This window comes from Hetaerina americana, unplaced genomic scaffold (assembly GCF_022747635.1).
Source record: "Hetaerina americana unplaced genomic scaffold, ioHetAmer1.1.p SCAF_1, whole genome shotgun sequence".
Lineage (NCBI taxonomy): Eukaryota > Metazoa > Arthropoda > Insecta > Odonata > Calopterygidae > Hetaerina > Hetaerina americana.
This window is the reverse complement of record NW_027286069.1, coordinates 99,531,733-99,552,438: the sequence shown is the minus strand read 5'-3', so window position 1 is coordinate 99,552,438 and position 20,706 is coordinate 99,531,733. Positions and strand designations below refer to the sequence as shown.

The 20,706-nt window shown below is 32.5% G+C and overlaps 1 protein-coding gene across 1 annotated transcript in view; it reads right to left on the bottom strand.

Annotated features, from left to right (window-relative positions):
- Positions 1 to 20,706, bottom strand: part of cac (calcium voltage-gated channel subunit cacophony) — a 365,313-nt gene that overhangs the window by 42,971 nt on the left and 301,636 nt on the right. Inside the window, exons 27-33 of the mRNA XM_071591274.1 lie at positions 14,954 to 15,064; positions 7,221 to 7,304; positions 5,255 to 5,371; positions 4,915 to 4,980; positions 4,188 to 4,279; positions 3,436 to 3,589; positions 2,328 to 2,455 (exon numbers count right to left, since the gene is read on the bottom strand). Coding sequence (XP_071447375.1) covers positions 2,328 to 2,455; positions 3,436 to 3,589; positions 4,188 to 4,279; positions 4,915 to 4,980; positions 5,255 to 5,371; positions 7,221 to 7,304; positions 14,954 to 15,064 — 752 coding nt within the window. The remainder of the gene's footprint in view (positions 1 to 2,327; positions 2,456 to 3,435; positions 3,590 to 4,187; positions 4,280 to 4,914; positions 4,981 to 5,254; positions 5,372 to 7,220; positions 7,305 to 14,953; positions 15,065 to 20,706) is intronic.

The window sequence follows — 20,706 nt, the reverse complement described above, 5'->3', positions numbered from 1 at the left end:
CTGAAACAAAACAAATCCAAATGAGACATACTTTAATGACAGATACGAGGTAATTCAAATCCAAATACATTGTTAAAATACATAAATAATAAAGTAGGTACATAGCAGTTGTTTATCTACTTCCTTTGGACAAATAGAAAGTAATAATAATAATTATGACTGACTCAAGAGGAAATGAATCATGTGACCAAATACAATATACAGTCAAATGCAATTATAATAGAAGTATGGTTAATATGAGAAAAGATGTTGGAAATTATGCATTTTATAAGCAACATGTAATGGTAAAAACAAACACTGTAGTAGAGTCTTATAAATACAACAATAGCAAGCAAATGAGAAGATCTTTATGCCAAATCAATGAGCAGAAGCTGTAATGCCATACTAAGGACAGAGTTCAATTATTGTATTGTCCCTGTACCTTTTCCCTTTGAGACATTACCGCCACTTTTAACATTCCTCCATTCCATTTCACCAGCAATATAAAACTACTATTTAAAAGATATTTTTCATCAATGTTCACTATGATTTTTTAAATGTGTTTCTTTTCTGAAATCTAAATTATTACAATATTTTATCCACAAAAACTATAGCCTGCATTTCAATGGCACAGTGAAAATCTTTGAAAACCCCACGTGTGGAGGGTGCTGAGGGTTTCAGTCAACTGGGAAAAGAATGGCTGCCTTTCATGCTGAAGGTGGGAGAAGGGGAATGGGAGGGGGAATTACTTCCTCTGGATGTGTATCTACGTTCAAAATTTAGAAAAATTTTCCAATTTCTTAATTAAGTTCTGAAAAAGTGTAAACTGTGTCAACAATAGCCTTTTAATAATCATTGGAAAATGATTTGTGTGGATCATTCTCACATATGTTTGTGAAGCATGGGCTTTGGATAAACAGGAAAGAGAAAGGCTAACCATAGAAAAAATGTTCTGCAGAAGAATAACAAAAATATGTTTGTTTTTGAGATAAATGAACAAGTGTTTAAAGTAAATGAAAGGAGAATACTCCATAAAATAATCCACTCCAGAAAATCCAAACTTATTGGTCATAATAATATGCAATGACTCCTCAATAATATTATGGAAGGCAACGTATTGGGGAAGAAGAGGATGACCTATTGTGTCCTTAGTTTGCAGGGTAATGTCAATTGCACATTGAAAATCCAGTGATGAGATGAAACCAATAACCTCTGACAGAGACGAGTAGCTATAGCAAGGTATTATCTTTTGAGAATTATGAATCTTTTATATGTTTATTCTCTCTTATAAATTTGCTCTAAATTGCAGAATATCTAAGGAGAGGATTGCCATGGAAAACTAGTCAATGCAAATTTTCTGTACCAGTATGAAATATTAAACTGAAGAGTTCAGGACCACTTCAACATTTGTGAGTGACTATATCATTTTAAAACTAGATAAGACAGGTTTAAAAAGTGTTTTATTGCCTTTGAATTAGTATATACTCATGATTATGTGTATGTTTGAGAGAGAGAGAGAAAGGATGACAATGAATGACAGTATATACAGCCTACAGCAACTCATTAAAGATTTAATGAGTAACAGCTATTACCAGCAATTATCTTTATTCCCTTGCAACTTGTTATACTGAGTCTGATTGAGCATTGATTTTTGGGAGGATTCAGCCTTTTCGGTATAACCATTTCCAAATTATCAATATCTAATAGTTGAATTATGTAAATTCATTTCTTTGTTGCCTTGGAGCCATTCCCATTACCACTGAAAAGTGTATATTAGTGTAACTTTTTAAGCTTGTGAAATTTATGAGACCTTTTGATTTCACCATTACATTACTCTTAAACAATGGTATCTTTACAGATTATATTTAATTTAAAATGCATAGATGACTGGGATGCTATATTTATTTTAGAAGTCAAGATGATACTTTTGAGAATTCAGGAAAACAATCATTTGGGTTCACTTAGTTAAACAATACACACAATTCACTTCCAAGATCACCACCACAGATAAACACCACATAAATTGATGTGGTGTTTACCATTCCAATAAAATGAAAACAGTTCATTTTCCATCATTAAAATAGTTATGGAAAGAGCTGAGAAACTGAATTTTGTTGAGTTAAAAATTCTAAATTTCCATTTCAGAATTCAAACTACTTTAGCGGTGAATGGTTTTACTCTGGTGAACTATTTATACTCACAAGTGTTTATGACATGGAGGTCCTCCTTAAAGAAAGATTTACAGAGTACACAAGATCACATGTGGATGTGCACACAGAAAACTATTTACAGAAGTACACCGAGAGAAGAAAAAACATATATGATAAAAATATGTAAAAATTGCTCACGTGGCATTTGGGTCATATTCGGCCCATATTCGAACAAACTCATCCAAATGATGAGCACCTAAGATGGACGAATCCCGAGTCAGGTAGTCAAAATTGTCCATAATGACGGCAACGAACAAGTTTAACATCTGAAATTTGAAAGATGATTATAAAAACTGATATGATATAATTATTACAGGATGTTCCCCCCAGGATGTTCCCCCAGGATGTGTATACAAATATTTTTCAAGTCACAGTCCAGCTATAATTTCATATCATTTCTCAAGGCACAATGAAAATGTGCTGATCCAAATGCTCTGGAGAAATTTTGCTTGTCATAATTAACATTATCAATGAATTTCCTTTTGATGACTGAATTCTGACATGTTAAATATGTTAAAGACCAATACACACAATGTAATTAATTAAATTGAAAAAAAACAGCAGTTCATGATATGCAGTATGATTATTGAAATGTAACCTGCCAATTAATTTTCAAAGCATTTACAGCAGTTTCAGTCTTAGAGAAAAATTAAAGTTCAGGATCTACTTCAAAAGGCTATTTGTTACTCCAAAAGCATATAGGTTTCAAAAGATTATTAGAGGCTGAACAGCTCATTTCTCTTCATGAACTTTATATATTTATGCAGGTACAAATGGGTCAGTAACTGCTTTGTGTGATCTAGCGTGCTAATTACTCATAATAGCAAAGTGAAGGTGCATATTTGGTAACACCCATATGTTATGATTTTATTTAATGAGATTGGACTGGTCAGAATAATGAAATTGGAATCAATGCTCCTTTAAAGCCTGTCCTTCTGAATCATGTATCAACTCCATTGTCACTGTTTTTGAATTTCAGACAATTTAAATTTTGTCCATTGAATAAAATTCAAAAAGAGTCGTTTATAGAGTCAATATACTTCCTGAATTGCATGTGGGAATTTCATCTTTCTCCAACATACATACTTTAAAATGCACTGAATTGCTTTTAAAAAATCTTGGAAAATATTTCTGTGAATCACTGTGCTTTAAGTGCTGCTGCGGGTGCTTATTTAAAAAGGATTTGCTCCTTGCATTAAAAAAAGCAGAACTATCAATCCAACTTTTATTCTAAGTAAATCTTTACCAAAAATGAGCAAAAGAAGATGAAAGACACGAAGTAGGCATAGGCAAGATTGGATCCACAAGCTTCCCCTTCAGGTTTCTGTGCACGGGGGTCGCATCGCCTTCCCTTTATACAAGAGAGCATAATGGAAGGCCATGCTTCCCCCGTTGCACACCTATATTGAGGATAAAAAGACAATGAGAAATTAGTCACAATTAGTCAATCAAATCACTGTTGATAATCGCTCTAAACTATGACTAAGCTACAATACATTTTCTAAAACACTTCACAAGATATCACATTTTATCATTTGGATATCTATTCTATAACTTCAATGATACTATAACCAGGGTTGCCACCTCTCACAGGATCTTAGCCTGAGCTAGTGACTATGGTGTAGGAGCTGCACACTAACTCACATTCCCACAGATGCCGAGAAGATAGGCAATGAATAAGAGGAAAAAATCCACTCATCTCTTTGGCCTAGGGGTGAAGAGAGGTGTAAGTTAAAGGAATTTTATGTTCAGTGGGCCAAAAAGGATTAAATTAGTGCCTTTACTGTGTGCCCACATTGAAGTGATACAAACTGATAGCTTTTCCAAGACATTAGTGTGAAATCCAAGTCTTTGGGTTAAACCCAGAGTAATGGCAACCCTGGCTGTAATCAATATTCCTAATCTATACTATAGGATACTAACATACATATAATGATAAATAAAAATGATGCAATGTAAAAATCAGAAATTCTAATGCAATCTTACCCAAAAACTTACCTGAATAATAACATTAGACCCTGAACAAAACTCCTAAAATTGTTATGCCTAGTTATTGATGTTTCAGGATCCAGATCAATATTACCAAAAACCTGAAAGAATATTGAATTATCAGTCACATACAATAACAGATGGTTAACTAAAAACATTAATTTAGACATGTCAATGTAGAATTTACACAATATGTATATTTAGCTGATCATACTTCATTTGACCATGCATACATGAAAGGCCCAAGTATAATCTTATGATATGCTCAAAACATATTCATCCCTCTATTCGTGGCATATATGTATTTACTCGATAGTGAAAGAGATTGAGTAATATAATTCTAAACACCCAAGGAATACTTCCTTGGGCTATTATTTTTATTAGGCTTTCTCCTGGTAGTATCATAAAGTGGTGACAAAATAATTTGTGTCAAAACTAAAATAATGTATTACGTTATAAAAAGCCATAACTTCATGTGATAATTTAATTACACAACACTTTCTCCATAAAGTAACACCATTCAGTAGATCAATTAAGCAATTATCTCTTTATTAATACTTATAATGGTCCTTGTACAAATAAATTATTATTAAGTATACTGGTGCACGACAAGTGTGAGATTCAATTTATTTTCTTTCAAAGAACAGAAAAGGAGAAATCTATCAGAGAATAAATGCATAAATAAGGGCAACTTCAGCAAAATTTATTGTAATAAGAATAATTAAAATGTAATTACCTGCATGCCAATAATGGCATAAATGAAGAACAGCATTGCTATGAGCAAGCAAACATAAGGCAAAGCCTGTAGATAAGAATTTAATCAATTATTCAATGACATGAATGTTTCTCATACACAACAAACACTTTCATTAAATTTATGGCTTCTACTGAGAGACCTCATACAATAAATAATGCACTCAAATAGATCTTTAAGAGATGCTATAAAAATTCTAATGCTAACATTACTTACCATTGGTTGAAGATATTTGTCAATTTTTCAATTAAAGTTGAACAATAACATCTAACAACTAGAATTATGTTAATATGTAAAGATGATATTTGACAGTATAGCTTACCTTGAAAGACTGCACAAATGTCCATAGTAAGATTCTTATCGTATAGCCTTGCCGTAGCAATTTTATCAAGCGAGCTGCCCTGAACAGGCGTAAAAAACCAACATTGATGAAGTTTTCCTGCAATGGTGAAATAAAATGTTAGCAATTCCTAAAAATGAAATATGGTTCGAGAAGAAGATAAGAAGTATTGATTCACTTGCTTTTTATTTCCTCATCGTTCAGTAGAGAGAAAACATTATAATAGAGTTCTTTTGAAAATTGTTCTACTACACCTTGCCTGCCATTAAGTGCAGTTAAACTTTCTTTCAGCTCTACTTGTAACCTTTCCTTGAAATATTCAAATAAAACACTTCAGAAATTTAAGATGATTATGATGAAGAATTTGGAAGTCAGCTCTGATGCTGAATATGTATGCCCTTAGAGTACACAATTTTGCATTTTCCTCAAACTGATTTTAAATGTTAAAATAAAAGTTATTTAAGAAAGGTTTATTAAATAAAAATCAGCCTAATAACTGCAAGAGTAATATTGTACGCGTTACATAAATCCAACATACTGCACAGGTCTCTATCAGCTTTTACAATTTTTTAAAACTATGTATTTCAAAGTTGTCTCACCTGTATAACTAACAATTGCTGAGTGATTTTACCTAACCATATCTCATATTATAAGGATCTTAGAGTCTTAGGTATAATTAGACTGATGTATAAATCAAGGTTTTCTGCTGAGAGACATATGGCTTGAGAATTCATGTTTTAAGTCATTCTGAGTAAAAAGTGAGTTATTGATGATGCATTGGATAATTTACATCTGCAATTTGTAAATGTTCACTCTCTGAATCGAGATTTTTGTTTTGGTGGAAATTTTGGGATAAAATTACAATTGGCTCTTAGGAAAAACTCTGAAAAATTTTACAATAAAAACTTGATTGATGTACTTGGGTGTACTATGAATTCCAGGCAAATGAGAAAATTACAACAGTAGAATGTTTCATCTAAACATTTATAAAATATTCTTACTTGATAAATATGAATAATTTTTATTAATTTCACTCATTTTTTTTCAAAGGAACCAAGAAAAAGTGTTTTCAAGGACTTAATGTGTAACTGTATGCATGCCATTTCTTTTAAAGGGACCCAAAAAAAAATGAAAATTTGCAGGAATGTTTTCTTTATTACTTTTTTCACTGCTGATTTTCAATAGGTAATTCCACTAATCAGGTACGTGTACACATTATTGAAATATTTTCACATTAATAAATTGTCAGGATTTTACTGTACAAAGCAATTTCAAACTCAATTTAAGTGTAAATTGAGCCTAAATGTCATTGCTGTAACTTAATACAACCAGCACATGATTAAATATGACTGAAACTGCAAGGAAGAAAATTGCAAATAATGATTAAGCACAATTATTCAAATACTGTTTACTCTAAGGTGAACATTTTCAGCAGTTTACTATGCATGACCGTAATTTTTTAAACTTTTCTTTTGCTGCTATACTCAATGGACGTTAAGCACTGTTTGGGTGCATGGCGGCTAGTTGGGCCCAGAAGCACAACTAGTCTCAGTCACCCAGAGTACATATGGATTACAATGCCCCTTTTCCACCATGCTGCCCCACCATAGAATAATATGCATTCTTATGATGAGAGAATGACCATAATTGCCAAGAAACATTCAGTATAATAAAAACTATTCTGTCATTTAGCACCCCCTTTGGCGATGCCTAGGAAACATGCCCTGCCTGACTCCCTCCTTGCTGTTTCCCTGACCCAACACAAGACATCACATTTATATGATGTTAGAAACACTAGAGGCAGGGTAGGTACCACATTAAACTCAGTTGCAAAATTTTCAGATACATAATAAAGGGACATGAAGAATCATAAAAATATAAAGCATTGATAACAGTCGGATAATTCCTATTTATCATATGCAGCAAATACCAAGTTTCATACACTTACCCCAAATTCAACCACTAAGGCATCCACTATGCTCCCAATAACAGTTATAAAATCAAATGTATTCCAGGGATCCTTGAAGAAGTTCTTTTGAACAATTTGAAAAAATGAGAAGAACAGCACATATTAATAAAGTCAACCATATGAGAATAAAGCAGTTGCTTTTGTCAAGCACTATTGATTTCTGCCTCAAAATTTATAGGTATTTAATGAGAGAGAAAACAAAATCACAGATTTTATTTATGTGAATTTGAGGAATATGAAATGATTCTTACAATGAAATATTCAATTTAAAATGTTTACTTCTAAATTGATTTATCTAATGAATGTCTTAATTTTTATTATTCAGCTCAAGTAACACTATAAGTACATCTATGGGTATGGTGCTACTCTAACATGATGCCATACAGAGGGTCGTGCACTGATTTACCATTGATAATGCAAAACGCATTTTGAAAGCAGGCCATATCAATTATGAATACATTGTGTAACTCCAATTCTAATGTTATCCATTCATGGCCATTTACAGAGCTTTCCCCTGGTCTAAAAATAAACTCAGAAGACTAAGGACGTAATATCTTTAGCTAACAACACTTGACAATGTCATTTTGTCACTGTCAGTTTAAAAAGAAATATATATATATATAAATGTATATATATTTATATATAGATAATGATGGGTAAAGTATTGGATTAGGTTTATGAAGTGGAGAGATGGTTTGTTGGGTGTAAGGAGTGAATTTTAGGAGGAGGTCAAGATAAATTTATTTAGGAATTGAAGGTCTGTAGGTTAAGGAGCATTTAGAAAAGTGGACTTTGTGGAGGGTAGGAAATTTCAAGGTGAAATACACTAAAAAAATTACTATGAAGATACAAGCATACGCAAAGAAAAAGTTGTAAAAAGATTACACTACTTATTATGGCAGTTATACACTATATTACTTAACGCCAGAGCTGACATGCAAGCTGTTAAAGATATAATTCAATCCAAGCATGGCGATTTTATAGTGGCAAAGGCCACTGGAGGCAATAAGAGACAAAACGACATTACGTAGGCTAAGCTACAATACAACCCCTTTACCCTACATTATTAAACGGGTTCACCATCTAGAGCATGATAAACAAACATACTGACAAAATAGTAATACACAGATAACCTCAGCTATGAGTCAGCTAGAACTGATCGTCTCAAACGTAGAGATGCAGTAACAGGATTTGTACTGGATTATATAATGAAGGAGAAGAAAGGACATTGATATGGACAGTTTATGATAGAGGTTTGCAAATAGGTTGAGGATAAATTCCTCAGGGAATTAAAAGTGGAGAGGACTTTATTCATTAATGGAACTAAACTGTCACTTTTCAAATGAGAGAAAGTAGTTTTCCCTTTGGTCATTTAATAGCGTACGAACAAAAAAGAAAGTAAGAGCTTTGATTATTTAACTTTTCATACCACACATTTCAAAGCGCCGTGGATGGAGGCCGCAAAAGCAGAAAAAAATGGAAGGTAGAAAAAGATGGGATGTTGACTTGGAGAAGTTCATTAAGTTGTCCCCACATTTAAATGTTTAATATTTACATAACACAAAAACTAATACATTAGCTGGGAATATCATCAATAAATAATTAGCAAGCAAGAATGACAAGAATATTTTTCAGATGATAAAAAAATGTTTATAGAACCAATTAATAATTTAGCTTGGTAGTGATTTTTCAAGTGCTGATGCATTTATACATGTCAAACAGTTGATTAAAATTTCCTGGGATGAGGAAAATGACTTTCCCATTTTATTTCTTCAGGCAAATGTGATGCTATCCGTCATATTGTGTATTATTCATGAAGAGTAACTCACCCTGCATCTTAGATTGGTTAGCAGAGAAAATGGGGACAAGCTAAAACATTTAATTACTGAGGAGTTACCTCAAAAGAAATTATATGAAAATTATACCTAGATATTTTATGTCCGTTCCATGCAAAGCACTATTAGTTATATTTTAATTAGAAATATGTATATAATATACTTATGTAAATTTAATTGCTTACTAAATTGTTATACAGGAGTTTCAAAGTGAAACATTATTTCTGAAGAATCCTTTTTTAAAATTCTAATGACCGGAGATGCTTATGACCAAATGTTATTTGAGAGCCTTGCAGACATAACAAGACTGTGATTTTCATTTTAAAGGAGGTGATAATTTTAAGAGAACAGAGATATTGACTAGTTATATTTACACTTAATATTAAGCTGAGCACTCTATGTTTCTCATTTTAAATTATTCCATGAGTTCAAAAATTCTCAACATAATACTACAGAAAAAAACCTCAAGCCAGAAAACAAATGCATGCAAAACTTTCCTTTCCTTCCACAATGGCAGTCTCTCATTGAAAAAGAAAATATTAATGTCACTGAAATTACTTTTTTTGTGAACTTATATGAATTACATAAGCATAAAACCATATTTAAATATCAGGAATAAAAATAATGATTCAAGAACATCAGTTTCATGACAATGAGGTTTCCTCTGTAAGCAAATTAACATCAGGAAAAGAAATAAAGTACGCTGAATGACAGTGATGTGATCGGGGTGTTGATCAAAACTCTTGAATAGCCTGACTACATAATTCAACTTCAGTGGTATAGCAATTAATAAAACCAAATGTAATGGTAACCAACAAAGCAACATGGTGAAACAGCACTAAGTCTACATTTGTAAAAAAAAACAAAATTATTACATAAAAATCTGTTGCCAATTGATTAAATTAAATCACCAATGTAAGTACAATAACACTTAATTTTTAGCTCAGCAGTTGTAAACCTCTTTCACATCTGTCAGGAAATCACAACAAGAATATGGATGAAATGCATACCACTAATATTGAGTCATGTTCATGGACCTTATGGATATCAAAAATATGTGATAATGAAGAGATAATGTGAAATCACCTGAAATCCAAATGCCAGGAGTTTTAGCACGCATTCAAGAAGGAAGAACATGGTGAAGATGGAATTCATAATGGTGAGGATATCTAATAGGAGTGTAGAGGCATCATGGTACTGTTGAATGTGGGAAGTATTCAGTCATTTGTTTTTAATTAATATTCCCCCGCAGCAGCCACAGGTGAGCCGGTACCATTTCAGCCATTGTATTATTTATTACGGGCATATATTTTCATTGTTTCAGCGATGAAATGATAGAAAAATTTCATATTTTTGGTACATCCAGGTTGAAGATGTTTTGCAAATGGAGAAAAAAGAAGAAAAGAAATCATGGCTAAAAAGGGGGCTTAATACTTGGTATTTTAACTTTGGGCTACATAGTTATGAGTTTCTTCATACATTAGAGCAGTGATAGTTATATGAGTCATGGAAATGTTTTACCTAAATATATTTGCTGTATATATATATATATATATATATATATATATATATATATATATATATATATATATATATATATATATATATATATATAAAAATCATTACATATCAACTACAGAAACATTTATTTAGTGATTTGAAAGAGTTTTCCACTGAGAATTTTGAGGTGGAGTTCAGTTCGACATATTCAACAAATTTTCATAAAGTGCAACTATTTTGTGAAGAACTAAGAATGTGACAAGTTGACATAGTACTAGTAAGGTCAATATCAATTAAAAACAGCAAAAACCAATACAGTGTGCTACAGCATGATAATGATCAATAAAAAATTCAGAATATTGTATAAATGGAAAAGATGATGTACTACAAAATAGCAAATGCTGCATCAAGTCTACATCTTCTCTTTAATCTTACTATCACAACTCTAGTGTATTGAGGTGAAGATAACAATGAATAAATGGCATCAAGAGGATATGACTTTACGGCAAAAAATACAATTTGGTAAATAGAAGCTTCTACAACAGATCATTATTAAGCCAAGAGAAAAGATACATAAAGATCTTCACTTCAACATATGTTGTAAACCTATAGCTGAAGAAAAATGAAATCTCATTCGGGCTAATTGCATTTAATATTTGGGTGAAGGATTATCAAAATCGCCAATGAAAAAAATGAAGTGAGACCCTATTTTCAGCATAGAATAGGCCAAAGACTTAAGGAATCTCATTGGGTATTGCTCCAGAACTGATATCTACATTACTCTGCAAATAGTAGAGAAGCTTGGAAAAAAACTGAATGAGAATTCATATATGATAACTTCAATGCACCTATTAACAATTATTATATGAAAAAGAAACAGATTAGAAAGGTTATTGAGAATGGTCACATATTCAAGGTAATTTTTTAATGGTTATGGTGGTCATACCATTAGATTTATATGAATGAGTTGTAACATGAATGAATAATATGAATTTTCAAAATTTACTGCAGATGTGACAAAATTAAATGGTGAAATATTTTTAGTGATGCACATTCTAACTGGCAAAACATGTAAGTAAAAACAACACTGATTTAGAAGAATCAAATTGTTGCAAAACATGAGCTATTTATTTACATTTCCACATTTTGTAAAAAATATTTAAAATCATTCAAGCTTTCTCTCTTAACTATTTGCTAAATATTTCATTACAACAAGTTTTGACACAAAAAATTAGCTCGTTTATGACTTTTTATTTTTACTGTAACTGATTATTATTTTCTAAGAATAAAAATTTGAAATTGTAATAATCCTTTCAAGGTATTTAGTTTTGAATTAATATATAGAAAGCCTAAGAGAAAAATACCTATTTCATTTGAATATATGTGCCAAAAATAGTTTTATTCGCAATAAAATTGATGAATGGTATTTTTCAGAAAAGACATCTAGATGCTCTTCCATAAAGAATAATGAGATAATTGGAGAGCAGTAAAAAAGTTAAAGAACATCATAAATAATGGTACAGTTGATCCTTTTGTTCCTTCTTGAAATCTTTTTAAATTAATCACTTGAAAAACGTCCAGAGAAAATAAAAAAATAGCAGTATTTAAAAAATGAAATGCAAACCATTTTTGGCACACCAAGGGTAACATCTGATAACTAGTTGTTTCACATTGATTGTGGATAGGACTAACAGGAGGTATATACTATAGGCATAGAAAAAATAGATGACATAATGGCTGCAATGGAAAAAGGAAAATTACATCAGCGAATTTCTCTCAGGAATGTAGAATAGAATGGATCAGTTAAATGTGAAAAACTCTACTGTTGATTCTGAAAGGGCAATACATATTTGAATAAAGAACATTTTTGGTCTGGATACAGAGGGTAAGTCACAATATATTTTTTGCATCTTCTCACTTATCCCATAATCTAACTGTTGTCACTGCTTTTTTTTCTGTTGGGGTGGGAGTTTTGGGCAGACGTAATTATGGTGAACAGTTGAACAAAGACAGGTCTTAACAACAATGGCAAAGTAAGTAAATAATGCATTTTATTAGGCATTACTAATTCTGTAAAAATTAAAATCAACCAATGAAATAATTTAAAATAAGCTATAAGGCATACTACTCGGTTATAAAAATAATTTATTCATTGCAATACTTCATTCTTATAGAATGTTCTGAATACCCTTTCTTACATATGTTGCTGGAAAACTGTGTTAGAGGTGGCATCAATCTGGTATTACAAACTTTTCACTCTTGATGAACCTAAAATGACCATTTTATAACCGAGCTTGTTTCAGAACACAAGAATAATAGGGGTTGGGAAATTGTTACATTCAATCATCCACTCACATAAATACCACTTCCAATGGACAACAAGTATTAATAAATTGAAAGCCAATCACATGCGAAAAACAAATAAATGATGGCCCATTCAAAACAGTAACGAACATTGTTGTTGCAGTAAGCATGGCTGGACAGCATGTGAAAGCATTTTTACTGGAAAAAGAGATGATCAAATGATTGGTGATTCCGTAAAATACCAAACTTTTTTACCTGCCAGGATGTCTGGCTGAGAGACAGGAGAGACATTCAGGAACAACCAAAATCTTCAACGCAGGACCAACTCTTATTAACTACTACATTTTATTAATGTTAGACCCAACAACAATAGGATTTCTGTCACATTCAAAGTAGGTGCTTTTGGTTTGGACTGATGTTTAAGAATAGGCAAGCCAGTCAATTCTATTAACAAATCATAAACATTTCTAATATGCCATACATCAGCTTGCAAGAAGATCTATTCTATTGGAATGACTGCATTTGTGAACCCATTTAGCATGCTGAAGCAATATTACTTTGCTCACCTACTCCGTGAAACTATTTCACGTAATAGTGAGGTAAAGATGCACTACAAAGTGGCTAGGTAAATAGGCATAAAGGTGTTACAGGTTTAAGGTTGGTCTTCTGTTTGTCTGAAGTTTTGGCAACTTAGTTACTACAAAAAATGTTTAGCTGGTAATTTTTATATTCTTTGACAAATTAGGAATGATGACAAGGAAATTTGACACCAACTGTGCTGATATTTCAGTGTTAAAGAGTATTTGGTTCAGTAAATCATGTTTTTAAGAACGCAACAATGTTAGGTATTCTCAAAACTTTTTGCGTGGTATGCACCACTATTTTTATGCCACGAAAGTATATTTTGGAGAATGATGAAAATATTCAATAAATGTACAAAATGAATGGTTAAGGAACAGCAAACAACCATCTGAAAGGAAGCACGAAATTTGTTAGGCAGGCAAACAATATCTTTTCTAAGGATTTACCAGCAGAGGCATAGTAAATTTTATCATACCAAACATATATTAGTTACACTCAAGGGAAGACAGAGTTGTAATTCTCTGTTCCCAAATGTAATTTTACAAGTCTAAACAGACCCAACTGTAGATTACGCTAACAGCACAGTTGGGTGCCAAGAGATACAGGGGTTGAAAAATGAGCCAATTCACAAGAAATGGCATTACCAAGCAGAGAATCCTAATAGAATCACAGGGATAAGATCGTGATTCCAATTATTCTGTTCATGTATGGCATCATCTAAGAAGGTATAACAACACAATTCATATAAAATAATGAAAAAATAAAGATAACCAAGAGACTTTTTCTAAGTTTTAGGCACATGGAATTTGCTATGAGATGTACACTCTTGTAGCAAATAAATATAATGACTGCAGAAAAAATGAATGAACATTGTAAAACATAAATATAATAAACAAAAATTATATGTAATTTTTTTAAATATTTAGGCTAACATAAATTCTCTTTACATTATGAAAATAATTTATCCTCTATGCAGAAAAAATTGAATTTGCTTTAATTATAACAAAATTTATCTTAATCCAGGGCTCCTTATCAGAAAATTCATTCAAATGGTTTGGCTTCCAATAATTTACAACAATTAATGAGACCTCCAGGTCTGAAGCATTTCTAAAAGTTTGCTAATGTTCACATGGATCGCAATGTTGTACATGAAGATTAAATAAATATGGAATTTCAAGGAAAATTTAAGTTTTTCTATAATATATTACAGCGTTTAAGAAATATTACTATCAATTCTTCAAGTCTTTACACTATTGATTTTAAATTACACTACCAATTACTTTCAACTGAACCAAAATAGGACCATCTATAATATAGAAAATTTTAGAATTATCATAAAATCTTTTGATAGGTGCAAATTCAACTTATCTCCTCCCTATGTATGTTCTAATAATCATGAAAATAGTAAATATGGATGATAAGGCATGGAATTTAAAAGGAATTTTGTCATATATAGTCTCTGGTCTCTACGGAAGAAAGGGCGCCTCTTACCCTGACTCCAAATGCCACCACCTTGAGAATACACTCAATGGTAAACAGTGCTGTGAAGGCAGTATTCATATAATGCAGCGTCTCCTTGTACAATTTGCTTTGGTTGTAAAACTAGAAGGAGGGCAGGGAGGTAAAGAAAAGAAGGGAAGCACAAAGAAGAACACAGACAAAACATAAATGAGTACCTCAACTTTTTTCAGAGTTCATAAAAATAATCACAATGAGTCAATTGCAAAGTCTCATCAACCTCAATTCAACATAGTCACACAAAAAAATCAACATCAAAAATCTATCATTCAAATATAGGCATGATGCAACAATCAATAATATCAATCTGTTTAAGGACGATATGTAGTGTTTTTTTGGACACAGAGACAATGCCACATGGAATCTTTGAGGAAGCATTTAATTAGCAGACAAGACAGAAATAAAATAATTAGCATAGGTACAAAAACATACAAACATTGTAAAATAAAACAATGATAAGTATATGGAGAGTTCATCATAAAAATTTAACATCAATTAAGTTCCACAAAAGTAAAAATAGTGTTCCCAAATGCTGATTAGCCAAATATAAATACAAAATCTACCTATTCTCTATATTTTTGTGTCTTTGATGACCTATCAAAAATCACTATTTCTATTAGACAAAGGGGTAAGAAGGAATCACTGGTTAAAATTGGATTTCACATGGTAACATTTAATCACTAACCCTATTTCAAGCTCTCCAATTCTAATTATGAGTCCTGTTGCCATCATCTTTTTTGATAATTCTAAAGCAATTTAAGATCATTAAATGTCAACTTTTCTATTAACTAATTTCGATAATTATGTAACAATGAAAAACTTGAAAAATACCTGTGCTAATCCTGAGACTAACTGAATATTTGTAGCTGTCATTAATTAAATATGAACCTTGTTAAACCCAACAGTGATTATTACAACTCAATTATGAATCTAAGTTTTATTAAATAAAGTGAACGCAGGAATATTGACTGAAAATACAAATTTCAGTCACCATAAAATGTGAAAGAAATTTTAATTTTAGGAAACTACTCGCACAATGGGTTACATTTTTGAGCATTAAAAAGGAAATATAGAGCCAAGTTAATTTCATGACTTAGGTTGTGAATGCTGCCTTCTGTTTAAGTCTTACAGCACATAAGTAATAATTAAAATGGAACTTGGTTGGTTTCCCATGATGAAAGCAGAAAATTTGAGACTTGTCACCATGTACTGTACCTATTTAGGAGCTAAATAAGTTATTCATACCTACCTAAGTATAGAATAAGCAAATTTTTATGAAAGGGATGGAGAAACTATATTTATCCTTAATGGACCTTTCCATTACTTAGCATTCGATTGATATACATAGTGGATCCTTTTAAAAAATCGGTTGAATTACACGCATTTTAATGATAATATACCATTTTGATTCAAGCAAAGGCTTTAAATTATGGTTAGCTCATAGTTAGAAATTATTGGTGAAGGAAGAACTAATAGTCAACAAATTTGGTGAATATTTACTAGCCGATAAAAAAAACTTTGATTGCATTTGGCCAGAATATATATTAGTAGAGATGTATGACAAGAGCCACCATGATGCCGAAGCCATCAATAATGGACTTCAATTTTTTATTATTGATTTAACTTTTGAAGTGAAGGCTGTATGTTTGAAAATCTGGCAGAAGAGTGAAGCACTTTCATTCAGAATTGGTCAAAAGCATATGGTATCTAAAATGAATATTTAGGCAATTCTGAACTCATTTAGCTGATTTTATGCATCATTATTTATCCTTTTTACCATAATCTTTGTTAAGGTATAGAGCATATGCAACACTCCTAAGACTAATAAAGATTACAGTAATTTATATCATACGCGATAATTAACTTTAATGAGATGAAGTGTCCTTTATAAAAATATTATAAGAAAATAAAAAAAATTGCTGGTGTATACTTGAGCTATTCAATATTTTCAATTAAAACTTATTTTTATTTTTATAAGATTTAAAAAATACTGGAAGTTTAGTTTTACCTAATGATATGCAATTACTGTTGTGGCACTAATATTTTGTGATACCATTGCTAGTTGAAAGAATTTCATGAAAACATATTTATCTCTTAAAATGTATATTAATGCAGTTATCCAAATATGATGTGATCCTATGCACATATTTCAGAGTGTGAAGAGTACATACTGGAATATATGCAATTTACTGAAAATTAAGGGGGACCTATCCTATATTCTTGGAGATAACCTTGTGAAAGTCAGAAATGTAACCATATTTTTTAAATAAACTGGCATTTTAAATATGTTATAACAGCCTAGTCTTCAACATGTAAATATTATTTTTTAATGGGCACTTCTGTTCATTCTTAAGCACTAAGGATATGATGAGTTCTTAATGAGTCAGTGGAGTGAAATGACTGAGGCACCCACTAGCTCAAATACCAAACCCATGTATTTTGTAAAGAATTTTATGAAAAATATGAGTTAATTCTGTTTTACAAATTTAAATTACATTTAACTCTTGCTAATGGAGAAAATGAAGGGGAAATGATACAGGAATAATTGGAAAACAGAAACTGTCAATGCTTGGGCCTCACTGTCACAGCGAGCCTAATAATGTGAATATACAGTTTAGTTATCATGGTACTCAGTGTAAATCAGGGTATTGAAACTCAGCATGTTTGCTGCTCTGATGACTCTGGCTCTAAGTCAAAATCCCACTACCTTGTCTATATTTTATCACTCATCTCACTACTTAATTTGTTCCTCTCCCACTGACCTTGATCAATTGCAGTACAGTGGTCCAAAAGTATTGGCCATGTAAACAAAACTAAAGAGTCCTATGAGATCACAAAACAATACACTAGAACCTCAGCTCAGTAAACATCAGTTTGGCCCTCAAGGGCAAGGCGAGAGATTTCTCTGATGAAACCATAAAATCTATTATATTTTGTCAAAGTAATAACTAAATTGAAGTTTTAAATACAGAATCAACACATTCAAAATTATTCTTCCACATTCCCAGACATTTCACATTCTGCTACCTACAGTATAAAGTCTTAGGCCTTATAACTATTACATTTTGTGGGCAAGGACAATATTTAATGAAAATTTCAGAGAGTAGAGGGAGCAGGCTTTTGACTTAATTAGGAAATTTGTACCATACCTGTTTATGTGTAAAGAGCATTAAAAAAAAATATTTTGCAAGTTTTTTATTGAATTATTTCATCTACACATGATTCAAGATCTAATTTAATTAGATAGAGAGACATTTTGGAAAATGACTTGGATTTATTATATTTTGATGGCTAAAATAAAAATGATAAGAATAGAACTTAAAAAAAATCCATACTGAGGAAAAAGTACCCTACACTATACACGTATTTGGGTCCATACAGTAATTGTATATGCATGATTTGGAATAAATGTGGTGGTGTTGCCTTCTAAAATTTGTTCAAAAATTTAAAACTTGATAAAATTATAAATTATGGGATTAACATGCAGATGCAGATCCTGTGAACTCTAATTATGAGGGTAGTTTGAAAGGTTCTCAAAATCACCACCAGATGTCAGCACTAGCACAACAATCTCAATCAACAAGTTTCCCTAGTAGTAATAAGTAATCCTTTATGAGTAAACACTTAACATGTCCTTGCTCTGGGAAGAGATCTGTGGTGTGGATGCCTCTCTGTTGTTGTTCCCGTGTAGTGATTTGTGAAGATGAAAAAAATTGAGATTCAAGTAATGATTGAATACTTTGTAAAGAAAGTTATAAAAGCACAGGAAATTCATGCTGACTTTCCGAACATTATGGGGGACTCTGCTCCTTCATGTTCAACTGTTCCCAAGTGGACAAATGATTTTAGGCTAGGTCGGGACAGCCTCATTGATATTCCACGTAGTGGTTGGCCAAAATGTGCCACTACCCCAGAAATTACTTGCAAAATAGCATAAAATTGTCTAGAAGGATCGTCCACTGAAAGTGCAAAAACATTGCTGAAGTTGCAGGGATATCATCTGAATGGGCATATCACATTTTAACTGTGTAATTGGATATGAGAAAATTATCTGCTTTGTGGGTGGTGTAACTCTTTGATGCAGGATCACAAATGGATCAGAATGAAAATTTCTGAATAATGTTTGACCCATTTTAAGAGCAGCCAACAAGATTTTCCATGCCAGTTTGTGGCCACAGATGAAACTTGTGTCCACCATTATATCCCAGAGGCAAAATACCGGTCAAAGCAATGGAAACATGTTGATTCACTACCACCAAAGAAAGCAAAGACGATACGGTTGGCCAGAAAGGTGATGGCTTCAGTTTTCTGGGATGCAAAAGGGATTCTGCTGACAGATTATCTTCCCACGGCTAAAACAATTACTGGACAATACTACGCTAACTTCTTGGACCAACTGCAGCAATAGATACATGAAAAAAGGCCAGGTTTGGTAAGGAAGAAAGTTAGCTTACATCAAGGCAATGCACGCCCACACACAAGTGTCATTGCCATGGCAAAAATACGTGAACTAAGATACAAATTGTGGCCACACGTAACTAATTCGCCTGATTTGGCTCCATCAGATTTCCATCTCTTCCCTAAGCTTGAAATTATCCTCAGTGGATAGAGATTTCTCTTCAAACAAAAAACTAATAGCCGAAGTAGACGGGCATTTTGCAGGCCTGAAGGATATAATTTTTGAGATGGGAACATTATACATTGGAAGATCGCTGGACTAGGAGCATTAGTGCACAGGGAGACTACAATGAAAAATAAAAAAGTTTCATTGAGGGAAGTCTTTTCTTTCTATTCCATTCTGAGATCTTTTCAAATTACCCTTGTAACTCAAACTAAAAGAGCAACTCAAAGTAATGATGAATTTGAGTCTTCATATTTTATTACCCAGGGACCACTTAAAGCTGTCTCACCCCATATTTTTTGTTTTCAAATGATATACATGTGCAGGCTATCTAAAAATGGTGGATTCTAAGTTATTCTTTATTATATTTTTTTAATACGAGGGTCATCCGGAAAGTAGTACCCGTTCGTGCCGCATGAAGTGCTGACGACGCGAGTAGCCGCTGGACGAGGTCAGATAGCTTCAGTGGCTTGTCTGCCTTCTCTGAGCCAAGTTGCGTGACGCTAGCATTGCCTGTGTTGTTTCTGTGATTGTTTACAATGTTTAAAAAAATTGAGAACGCCGCCAGTTGTGAAGTGAGGTCAGTGAGGGCATTCCTCAATGCAAGAAACGTTCGCCCATGTGATATTCATCGCCAATTAAAGGAGGTGTATGGAGACAATGTAATGGACGAGTCGTCTGTTCGGCGGTGGTGTCGCAACTTCAACATGGGGAGGGGGAACACACACGACGATGAGCGTTCGGGGAGACCGTCTGTCATTACAGACCAACTGGTGAGCTCAGTTGACGAATTCGTGAGGAACGATCGGCGCGTCACAATTGATGACATCTGTGAGCATTTTCCCAATGTTTCTCGAACAATTGTTCATGAAATTGTTAAACACCATCTGCATTATGCAAAAATTTGTGCAAGATGGGTCCCTCGCGTATCTCAATGAGCTGGCGGCGAAGGACTATGCAGCAGGAATACAGAAACTTGTCACACGTTATGACAAATGCCTTAATTTGCTTGGAGATTATGTTGAGAAGTAGTTTAAAGTATCCTCTTTCAAATAAAATTTTTTATGTTTGTTAATATTTACTTTTGTGTCTTTATTTCACGAAC